The following is a 12512-nucleotide window of genomic DNA, read 5'->3' as shown; positions in this document are numbered from 1 at the left end:
GTTTAATAGGTCTAAGAGAGTGCCAAATGAAAAAATCCTTAGGAGTCCAAAGTATTTATTGTTCATCTGGTAAAAACAAGCAGGGCAAAAGACAGGCAACGTGCTTCAGGGGCTACAATTCCCCTTCATCAAGGCATTGTAAATGGCAGAATGTAAAATGGACTCAAAAATACTCCTAAGCAGACTTATCTGCAGGCAGATGTCATTGTAAATGTCAGTGCTGGTGTTCACAGTACAATTGAATGTTCTCTTCTGGGGGGTCCTCATCTTTGTGGTGAGCTGCTAAATATAGGCTGATTGGGCTCAAGTAATGACTTTGTATTCTGATGACCTGTTAAAATCCATGTCCAGCGTCCCTCTAACACTAGCTCTTTCATCCTCACATTAGCAAATATGATGTCAGTTTGACCTGCCCCTTATCTGCAGCCTCCTGGGATCACGTCACAAGCAGGCTCGCTCCCCGCACATTGCTCTGCATGATCATTCACACACAGCACCATGGCTCGCCCCCCTTTCATTAGCTTACTTGCTGTGATTGACAGGAGCCAATGGCTCCCATTGCTGCCTCAGCCAATGAGGAGGGAGAGTCCCCGGAGAGCCGAGGTTCTCATGCACATCCCTGGATCGCTATGGGTCTCAGGTAAGTATTTGGGGGCGGTTGCAAACAGAAGGTTTTTTACCTTCATGCATAGAAGGTAAAAAACCTTGAACCTTTACAACCACTTTAAAGGTCAAAGGGTTATAATATTTGTAGTTGCTGCCTTTTATTTGTACAATATTTGGTGAAGTTCCTCTTTTTTTGATAACTCAAGACATTTGGTTCAGGAACCTAGTTGACAATGCTTAAAATCAATATGAATGAAGTCAACTTATCTTGAAAAGAGAGTACAGGTTTTCTAATGCAGTCAACAATGTTAGGTGTAATATATAATATGTATGAACATATTTTAAGGATTTCAAAAAACAATCTTCAGTGCTGAGCTAAGATTTTTTTAATTTGGAATATTAGGATCTTTGTTTTGCTTCTGTTGAATATGATGCCTAACAAATACCTGAAGGCAAAATGTTATGTATAGCTATGTATAATAGAACAGTACATTCAAGTGGAATCTAAAAGTAAAAGTATTTCTCTTTCTAAAATATTTGAAAGTAAAAGTATTAGGATAGTGAACTGTTTTCAAAATATTTGGAGAATATATTCTTTTGTTGTTTCCTTCAAGCAGCTTTTCTTAGTTCTGTCCCTCAAATACCTCTAAAATGTTTGAGCCAATTTACTAAGGGAGTTTAGAATCTTCACACAATAAATTGTGTGAATATTGACTTTAGTTTTCCAGTTATATATGTTGCCCGTTTACTATATTTGAGATGTATTATCTCTCAGATATGATTTGGGTTAAATGAGAGTTCTTTGATCATGAGTGAAAGCTTTAACACAATAACAAAAATGTATTGGTATATAGTAAAGTAGGCCTAGACTAATACACACAATCTATTTGTACAGGGAAAGGGTAAAAATCATGGATTACATGAAGGAATACAGAGTATATTTCTTAAAACATTAATCTACAAACAGTAGGACATAAAAGACATAAGACAAACATATTTAATTACAAGTAAAAAGCAGACCTTTCTCATAGTTACCATTTCCACCAAGGTTCCATTCTGGTGGCTGCTCTACCATAAAGTGTGTGTTTCCCTCCCTTCTATTCTGTGTATATCATTACAGGCTGATGCCTCATTGGTTGGCATGGCGTGGCTCTGATTGGTGGGCCTCTCTAATCCTGGGTAAGGACTGGCTACATCTCCAATCCCTATACTTTACATAGGTCCGCCCCTTTAATGCAAATCCTTGTCCCAGACTATTTTGAGCAGGAAACTTAATCTTGTAAGTAGATTACATTTTCAAGGAAATTAAGTATGCATGACAGACTGGCCACGGCCACTCATTTCATATTCAAACATGGGATACCTTTGAAGTGGGTATATGTAGAACAATGAGGTTTGGGTCCCATTGTTTGTATACACAAGCTTAGACACTTCTATGAAGCTATGTTACACGCCCTCCATAGATACAAGCTAAATGAAATATATTCATAATTACAATATTTTACAGCTATTAATGGAGATTTCACATAAACTCATAAGGCAACATATGCATATAAAAAACAGTAAGTAAACAGGAATTTGCTTTGCACATGATTGGATAATTAAAGGGAATATTGAATTTATTCTCTGAAGATCCTCATCTAACTAAGTAAATCAACCTTGTGTTTGAGGATTTTTCAGAATGAAACAGCAAAAGGCACTCAGGAACACAGATTAATTTACCTGCCAGGTGTACTTGAGGACTTGATAGTGGAATTAATAAAGACTTGTGGATCAGTTGGGAAATTTTAGAGACTTAAGCTGAGTATACATGCACACTTTTTTTGTTTCATTCTAGCAGCAGGTTGAACAAAAAAAAAGTGACAGATCCTTGTGATCACATAGGCGATGTGGATGCAATGATTTCCATGCCACACTATTGCATTCTGACAGCATGGGCTCCCCCCCCCCCCCTGTCAAAATACACAGATCAGCGCTGCAGCCATTGACTGCAAGCGCTAATCAAATACTGTTTTTCCAGACTGGCTTCTGTTGAATAGAGAGAGGAGTACACACAGACCAAAAATCGGCCACTTCCTGCCTGAAAGGGACCAATTTTCGGCATGTGTGTACCTGACTTTACATCTTTTACATAGATTTTTTTCTCATAGATCTATATATATATATATATATATATATATATATATATATATATATATATATATGTGTCTATCTGTTGGTCTGTCCATCCTGACCTTGGGCATTTTGCAGTCTTCAAATAACAGAGTTTGCTTAAGCCTCAAACATGTTAGAGCTATTTGAGGGACAGAACTAAGAAAATCTGCTTGAAGGAAACAATAAAAGAATTTATGCTTTGAATATTTTGGAAACAGTTCACTATCCTAATACTTTTAATAAAACAATAAGTTGTAAGAGTTTTCCCAGTGTTGCATTTCACACAAACTATAGAGATTTATGCATGTACAAATCTCCGTGGTGTATTAGCATCCAAAAATTGTGAGCAAGCTACAACATACTAGGTTTACCTGGATACAGGAAAATAAACTCTGTTTAACTACTTTTTGCCTTGAAGTGATTTAAAGTACTTAGTTATGCCTATAAATATTTGATTTACATTTTCAGAGATGATGAACATGCTCTTATCCAGCATTACTGTCACACTTTGGGAGGAGAATCACCTTTAGGTCAGCCACAAAGTCCTTCTCAGATCCTAAAATCAGTAGAACGAGAAGAACGAGGAGAACTGGAACAGATCATTGCTGATCTAGAGGAAGAACAAAGGTATGTGTCAAGATCTCTGCATGATGAGTATTTACCACTCAATATTGCAAATTTAAATTTTTTAATTCCCGATCCCAGATACAGTGATTACATTATTATATGCCTAGTATGATGGTAACATCACTCTTATAGTGTGTGCAAATCCAAAATCTATTTTTTAGTATGTTTGGCATTGTGTCTCACTGTATACAGATTTCGTAAACAAATATTGATTTGTGAATCTGTTGCAATGTTTCTTACATGGAGATCCTGCCAGTAACAGAATTTCCTGATGCAGACCGACACTGCTAAGCCACTACTTTAGAGATAGTGGCTTAGCAGTGTCAGCCTGCAACTGGAAGTGCTGTTACTGGCAGAACCTCCAGGTAGGAAACATTGATCTGGGGCTTACATACACCTTAAGCATCAGTTCACAAAACCCTAACACATGCAACATTTTATGCAAAGTGTCAATAATGAAATAATTACTTATGGAATAAAATACCCATATATCTAGATGGCAGTGATGAAAAAGTAATGATGGAGACAAAAAAAGAAAACACATTTGTTATTTGTGATCCAGGTGCAGCCAAGGCCAGATTATTACACAGGTTAGGAATTGGCAGCGGCAATCTGCCATTTTTGCATATGCACAAAGTGTACACGGTCGGATTTTCTGACGGAAAAAGTGTGATCGGATTGTGTTGTCGGAAATTCCGATCGTGTGTGGGCTCCATCTGACTTTTTCCATCGGAATTTCCGACACACAAAGTTTGAGAGCAGGCTATAAAATTTTCCGACAACAAAATCCGATCGGTTAAATTCCGATCGTGTGTACACAGATCTGACGCACAACGTGCCATGCATGCTCAGAATAAATTAAGAGACGAAAGCTATTGGCTACTGCCCCGTTTATAGTCCCGACGTACGTGTTTTACGTCACCGCGTTCAGAACGATCAGATTTTCCAACAACTTTGTGCGACCGTGTGTATGCAAGACAAGTTTGAGCCAACATCCGTCGGAAAAAATCAATGGATTTTGTTGTCGGAATGTCCGATCAATGTCCGATTGTGTGTACAGGGCATTAGCAGTAAAATTGACAAAACACGAACTTGTATAAGGTTCATAGTCACAGTTGATTTCCAGATCACCAATATATATATTTTTTTTATGTCAGATATTTTTTATTGAAACAAGGTTTTTTATTTTACAGTGTAAGAAAGACACACAGCAGTAAAACATTATATAACCACTGTAGAACAAGATGTAGAATGGCACAAGTTTCAGATATCGGCTTCATACACTATATAATAATATAGCTTTCATCGACAGTATATAGGTCATATGATATTCCACCTGTTAGGTCAAGGAAATACAAAGACAAGAAAAAAATAAAAAGAGCCAAAGACGGAAAAAGCACTTAAGAAAGTAGCAGTAGAGAAAAACACCCCTTAGGCACGGATGGTAATTAGTCAGAAATCACTGGTTGTAAGTGCTAGAAACAGATCACCAACATATTAACTGTCATTATTGTCACTGATTTTGGAAATTATTTATTTAATGACTGCTATACCCTCTTCACCACTTTCATAACCTTACTAACAACCTACCTTTATTTCTGTCTGACATATTATCGCTCTATAGTTTTGCAATCCACATTTTCCACTCTTTAATCTCTTTTTCTTAAAGTTTTCATAGTGGTTAGGTGACATAACATAGTTGACACATTTTTTTTTTTAAATCTCTTGCCTTTGGAATACCATTGTTAATTTCTTTCATATCTTTTTAAGTGATGTACTTATTCTAAGTAACGGAGTGTAAATGCTGCATTTTTATTATAATTTACCCCTAGCCTATGCAAAAGTTTTAGGCAGGTGAGAAAAATGTTGTAAATGAAGAATGCTTTTGCTTTCACAAGGAATGAACAACATCCCTCAGGATAACATGGGCAGTGACAGGTAATTTTTGAGGAGAGATCTGGAGTCTATTAGACTTCAGATCTTTCCTCTGCCATTATAAAGCATCTGCTCAAAAAAAACTAAATTGGTTTTATCAGGTTCTTCACTAGCCAGTAACTGAAACTGGAAGTGACGTGTATTACTTCTTTCGTCACAGTGGAGGGGAAAGTACAGATGTACTTTCTCCACCTCTGTACTCAGCCAGCCACACAGGATGCAGCAGTCCTGGGCTTCTTGATTGCCCCAAAGAGAGGCTGCAGAACTGCTTAGATCACTTTTACAGAAAAGCCAATGCAGCTGTAGCCATGATACTGGTATAACTGCTTACCGACGAGGATATATATATCTATAGATATATATCTATATAGATATATATCTATAGATATATATATGTATGGCAGTCAGGAAGGTGGTAAAAGTGGATCTAAAGTGCAAAATCTACATTTTTAAAGCCCCCTACTCCCTTGCAGAAAAGCAGCATAGATATTGGAGAACAAAACTATAGGGGACCAAAACAAGTTGCATAGTATACATAACCTACCCATGGGTTCCACTTGTGGTGCCTGGGCAAGGGTGACCTCATCCTTCTTCCATCAAGATTTGGGGAACATGGAGTACTCCACTCTTACTCACAGTACTGTGCAGCAGTGCCTTCTCACCAGATAAGGAGTACTTAGCCTTCCCCGGGATCTCATCGACAGTATGATTATGTCAGCCCCTGAACCACAGAAGCTGGAGGAAAGGGAAGTATATTGTCTATCTTCTTTTTTTTTTTTTTTTTGCTGCTTTTCAGTAAGGGGGCACCTAATAAGCTAATAAGCTGACTTTTCACAGACTGCAAGGTCTGCTTTAAACTATCTGTTTTCAGCTTTCCTCAAATGCAATACTTATTTTGGGTTTATAAACAGTATTTTGACAAATTAGGTGGTGAAATACCACCAAAAGCTGATATGTAGTTAGCAGTGAATGCTGGTCTTTGAATCATCTTTTGGCTTATTAGCTGAGTCTGGAGACAAGCTCATGTAGGCATGCATGCTTTCCCTGTCCTTTGCTGGGGTTGTTATGAAGGTGTTATATTCTCAACAGGGAATGCTTAATCTGTTGAAATCAGTAGCGCTTTGTTGGCATTTTAATGGCTGCAATGAGGGAAGATATATGATCTCACTGTCCGAGTCTATGAGAAATATAATAATCCACTGATCTTGTCTGAAAATTCAACTTTTGACATGATATAGCACTGTTCATTTAGATTCACTCTTTTGTATATGACATGCAAAATACACATTTTTTTAGGAATTTGAAGATTGAATATGAACAGCTGAAAGCACAGCATTTGGGAAGAGGGCTGAGCCCTCCGTCCTCACCCCCCGATTCTCTGGCATCTCTGCAGCACACATCTGAGGATGCAGAACTTATTGCTGAGGCAAAACTACTAAGACAGCACAAAGGCCGACTGGAAGCCAGGATGCAAATTCTGGAAGATCATAACAAGCAACTAGAGTCCCAACTTCAACGGCTTCGCCAGTTATTGGAGCAGGTACCAAACAATATATATTTTACACGTTGACTTTTGTGACTTTGTATTTATACATCAGTATACACATCAAGTTATTCATAATGAATCTATAAATTATAAAAAGAAACTAAACAATCCAATATTTAGATGGCAGTTCTACAGGTCTAAGTGATGATGTCTTAGCAGCCATAGATACATTCATACGTATAAACACAAGGTCACAAATCCAAAGTACAAAAACATATCAGTATATTGATAGTCAGTAAGGGTAAACTTGATCAGTATCGCACAGACAGTAATTAAGACTTGAGAGATGTTCTAAACATTTTTTACTCTGTGCAATACAAAGCTAATAAAATGTTGGTTTTAGATATACTTTAGGACCCCCAAGGCAAAGGTGCAAGTCTTCTTATACAACATCATACACTTTATTGTAAGCAAAGCTTATTATAGTTCTATTTCAAAACCCCATAAACCTAACAGTAAAGACTGGAGTCCATAGTGCAATGGGCACTTGGCCAAGAGGATCCATATGGGTCATCGTTTACAATGAGTGGGCTTTAGTATGTATTTGTTTAGGTTTGCATTATGTGTCCACATTTTCCAGAGTAATCAAATTCAGCTTTAGATCATTATTTTTATTTTTTCTTCTATTACTGTAAATAATTTCCTGCTGTTTTTTAGTGACTTTTGGATTTACTGTTGTAGTAGCAGGAATAGCTATTCCTGTTTCAATCTATGTATATCAACCTAATTTACCCTTTAATGCCCACTGTATGCATACCGCATATGTGGCAACACGGATTGGGCCTTATGCGTGCTGAAACATATATGCGTACTTGTGTTTGTGTTGGTGGATCACATGGCCCCAGCACTGAGACCGAGCTGTAACCAATAGCTTCTGGTCACTAACAATCGTGAGCTGGTGAGATGGGCTCCCTGTCGCAAGATCACTGATTTAGCCAATCACAGTGATCACTCAGAGAACTTTCCAGGTATCTCCTCTGCAGAATGTGTGTGAGGGGGCTCTCTAGAAATGTAAAAAAAAAATCCCCTTCCTACAACGCAAACATATGTAGTATCCCCATGCATGTCAGAATGTGTAAATTTATTTTGTTTGTTTTTTTTTTTTTTTTTTTTTCAAATATAAGTTTTATTCAACTACCGGAGAGGGCACTACAATTGCATACATCAACAAAGATAAAGGTAGCGAGGTGTGGCGAGGACGCAGCCTCTAATGGTATAAAAGTAAAATGAAAATGAAAATGAGGTCGCAGCCTCTGTTATTACATAATTTCGGAATCTTACATTTGGACCTCAATGACATTCCTGCGTGACCCCAATATCTTATGGTTTGATGTTATTGTAGCCACTAGTACCCTCCCACTCCATTTTCCGATACAAATAACCAATTCAAAAAGACCACACACATACACAAAAAGAAAGTAGAAATCAAAGGATGGAGTGTTAAAGAGAGCATAGTGTATAGATATTCGGGAGATAAAGGGGAAGGAAAGGTGTGGGAAGTTGAGAGGAATAGATGTAGGAGTAGAGGAAAAAGGGAGGAGAGAAGGAAGGGGGGAAAGAGAGAGGGAGAGAGAGAGAGGGGGGGCACATGAAGGCAGCTAAGATACCCACTTCGACCAGCTAAGTTCCTCTGTATCCCTCAATAGCCTCTGTTTTAAGAATCCACAGGGACTAGGTGGAAGGGCCTCCACCCAACAGATTCTGTCCCTCATCTGAGAATATGAACATGTTCCAACCGGCCCAAGTCCTGGAGAACCGCTCATTTTGGTTTCTATCCGTGAGGACAAGGTCTTCCATTTTTTTGATGTCCTCCACCTTTTTCACCCACATGCTAACCCTGGGAGGTTGGTTAGATTTCCATAATATGGGTATACACGCCTTGGCAGCATCAAACAAGTGTCTTGTGAGCGATTTTTTGTAGGCCTTGCTGGGGGCGTGAGAGGCGTGGAGCAAGAATATCGCTGGGTCCGACAATATAGGTCGCTCAGTGAATCTCTGTGCTGTGTTCTGAACGGTCTTCCAAAATTGTTCCAATTTAGGGCAGGACCAGAGGATATGGAGGAGTGTTCCCCGTTCGCTCTGACACCTCCAGCAAAGATCCGAAGCAGAAGGGAAAATCTTATGTAATTTTGCAGGGGTATTATACCATCTGGTGAGAATTTTATAATTAGTCTCCTGCGTTTTCGTGCATATCGAGGATCTATATGTGAAATGTATGATGTTTTGTTTTTGACGGGGTGTAAATGTACAACGTAGATCTCGTTCCCACGCCTCTATACATTGTAGATTTGAGCCCTCCATTGGTGTGGTCAGTAATTGGTAAGTGGCAGAGAGGGTATGAGCCATTGGGCCCACTTCCTCAAAGTACGTCTCGTAAGTCGTCAATGTTGGGGAGAAACTGTCAGGGGCAGGGAGCGACCTAAGAAAGTGCTGGAGTTGGCCGGCCCTCCAGTAGTCCAGTCTGAACTGTCCTTCTGAACTCATGAGTTTAGCAGTAGTGGGCCAGCGACTCTGTGTAAGGAAGTGGGAGGCTTGGAAACAATTAGAGTTTCTTAGAGAGATGAAAATTTGATCTGTATAACCTGGTATAAACTCTGGTGTGCCCAATATCGGGCGGATCTGGGAGTTGAATGATGATAATCGGTAACGTAGTAATAGAGAGGTGCATATATTCACTGTCAGACCTATCAAGGGGTGATTTTTGAGAGTTCTAAGTAAGAGATGAGCTATCCATGGTGCTCTGTTGAGGGGTAAGTTTGACTGAGATTGTTCTATTCTGGTCCATTGTTTGGAGGACTGGTGGCGGTTCCAATCGACTAGTCTAGTCAGATGGGTTGCGTAATAGTATTTGCGGAGGTCCGGTATCGCCAGGCCTCCAAACAATTTAGGTAACATGAGTTGTCGTCTGTTAAGTCTGGGGCATTTCCGATTCCAAATGAATTCAAAGAAAAGGGCACTGGTTTGGGCAAAATACGATGCAGGGATGTGGATCGGTAGGGCCTGCATAAGGTACAGGAATTTAGGGAGAATACACATCTTCAATATATTGCATCTGCCAAACCATGAATGAAACCCTGTGTTCCATTTGGCTAGTAGGGCTCGAACTGTAGTTAGTAACGGGGGGAAGTTCAATGTGAATATCTGTGAGATTTTTGGGGGGATTAATGTTCCCAGATATTTGAGAGCCATCGTTGACCATTTAAATTTAAAGCTGTCTCTAAGTGTTGAAAGTGATTGTGGAGGGATAGCCACTCCCATTGCCTCAGACTTGTCGAAATTAATCTTCATATTAGATAACCTACCACACGTCTTAAACTCCTGCAGAAGGTTTGGGAGGGAGATCAGCGGGCTAGTAAGGGTGAACATCATGTCATCCGCGTAGGCAGCAATCTTCTGCTGAGTGCCTCCTACATCTACCCCAGATATGTCCGGATTGGAGCGTACCGTGCACAGGAAGGGTTCCAACGATAGGGCGAAGAGGAGTGGGGATAAAGGGCACCCCTGGCGAGTACCGTTCCCGATCATGAAGGCATCTGACAACACACCATTGACCCGCACACGAGCAGTGGGTTCAGTGTAGAGAGACCTTATCCAAGTCATCATCCTGTCGCCAATGCCCACATGACCTAAGACAGAGATCATAAATTGCCAATCCACCCTATCGAAGGCCTTCTCTGCATCTGTGCTTAGAAAGATGGACGTGTTCTTATTTTGATTGACTATGTGTAGTAGGTTAAGGACTCTGGTAGTATTATCCCTGGCCTCCCTAGTTGGGATAAAACCTACTTGGTCCTGGTGGATCAGGGATGGAAGAAATTGTTGGAGTCTATTGGCCAGAATTTTTGTAAAAATTTTTAGATCTATGTTAAGGAGAGAGATTGGCCTATAGCTCCCACAGGCAGTGGCATCCTTCCCCTCCTTGTGTATCACTGCAATGTGAGCTGATAAAGTATCCCAAGGGATGTTCCCTCCCGAACCCAGTGAGTTGAAAAATTTGTAAAGGTGTTCACCGACGTACGGTAACATAGTCTTGTAGTATTGGGCTGTTTAACCGTCTGGACCTGGTGCTTTCCCTAATTTAATAGTACCAATCACTGAAGTTATTTCATCTACGGAAATGGGTTCCTCTAGCAAGGTATTGGCTTCATCAGTTAATTTGGGCAGTCCTGACTTACATAGGTATGTCTCTATTTGGGAACGTGAGGTGGCTGGCTTTTGTAGGTTGTAAAGGGAGGCAAAGAACTCCCTAAATTCCCCAGCTATTTTACGGGGGATTGTGGTTTTCTGACCTGATGGCGATATAATGTGCGGGATGTAGCTTGCTAATTTCTGTTCTTTCAGGGAGTTGGCTAGAAGTCTGCCACACTTATTTCCTGATTCATAGGACTTGCGCCTGCAAATCTGTATCGCCGCTTTAGCTCGAAACTGGAGTGTATTGTTAATTTTGGCTCGTAGTAGCAGTAGTTCTGCTTCTCCCTCAGAGGTCTGGGTGTGTTTATGTCTTGCTTCTGCTTTTTGTAAATCATCAAGAAGCACTGACAGTTGTAACGAGTGCTGTCTTTTAATATGTGCCCCATGTTTGATTAATACCCCCCGTATGACCGCCTTATGGGCTTCCCATACCATCCCGGGGTTACTGTCAGGAATGTCATTTGTCTTAAAGTAATTCTCTATCTCTTTTACTACGTCTTTAAGAGTCACTTCATCTTGTAAAAGACTTTCGTTTAGTCTCCAATTTCGTTCCCTGGTACCGAGACAATCTGTAAGGCCATAGGCGAGAAGGATCGGAGCGTGGTCAGACCACGTAATAGATCCGATCGAGGTACTTCGTACAGCATGTAGTTGTGCATGGGGAAGTAGAAAAAAGTCAATTCTAGAATACTGTCTGTGTGGGGTCGAGTAAAAAGTATAGTCACGTTCCGTAGGATGTTGAAGTCTCCATACGTCAATCAGTTGTGAACTATGTAATGAGCGAGCTATTCGTTTCCTAACTGTCGGTGTGATTGAGGAAGTTCCAGATGAGGTGTCTTCTGAAGGAATCAGTGAGACATTAAAGTCTCCTCCAATAATCAACTGACCTCTAGTGAATCTACTCAGGATGTCTAATGTCTTGGCTATGAATTGCTCTTGTTGGGTGTTGGGAGCGTATATGTTTGCTAGTGTCACCTCAACCCCTCCGATGTCTCCTCTGAGGAACAGGTATCGTCCTTCTGTATCTGTTTTAACCTCTACACACTTCCAGGGCACAGAACGCGAGATGAGTATAGACACCCCTCTGGATTTGGTCGTACCAAATGTGGAGTGGTATACTGTTGGATAATATTTATTTTTCAGTATTGGTATGTTACCCCCTTTAAAGTGAGTCTCCTGTATAAATGCCACGTTAGCCTTATGGCGATGGAGGTCACCTAATAGCATGCGTCGTTTTTCGGGAGTATTTAGCCCCCTTGCGTTCATGGAGAACACTGTCACCACCTCCATGGCCCCCCTATATAGATAATAAGAGGAGGGTGTTTAAAGTAGGGGATAGAAAGAGAAAGAATAGGGTGGAGGAAAAGGAGACTAGGAAAGAGGGGAGAAAACAAGTATTGCTGAGATACCAGCAAGTATTGTGTATATGTGTAATCTATCTAAGTAACACAAT

At 40.1% G+C, this 12512-nt stretch overlaps 1 protein-coding gene across 10 annotated transcripts in view; it reads left to right on the top strand.

The window, feature by feature from the left end:
• UTRN (utrophin) overlaps positions 1–12512 on the top strand; it is a 1071426-nt gene that overhangs the window by 1031997 nt on the left and 26917 nt on the right. For all 10 annotated transcript variants that reach the window (XM_073627744.1, XM_073627752.1, XM_073627745.1 and 7 more), the window contains 2 exons: positions 3229–3387; positions 6619–6862. In XM_073627744.1, the coding sequence (XP_073483845.1) occupies positions 3229–3387; positions 6619–6862 (403 nt within the window). The remainder of the gene's footprint in view (positions 1–3228; positions 3388–6618; positions 6863–12512) is intronic.

The sequence above is a fragment of the Aquarana catesbeiana genome, linkage group LG04, assembly GCF_042186555.1.
Source record: "Aquarana catesbeiana isolate 2022-GZ linkage group LG04, ASM4218655v1, whole genome shotgun sequence".
Taxonomy (NCBI): domain Eukaryota; kingdom Metazoa; phylum Chordata; class Amphibia; order Anura; family Ranidae; genus Aquarana; species Aquarana catesbeiana.
This window is presented reverse-complemented; position numbering and strand designations above follow the sequence as displayed.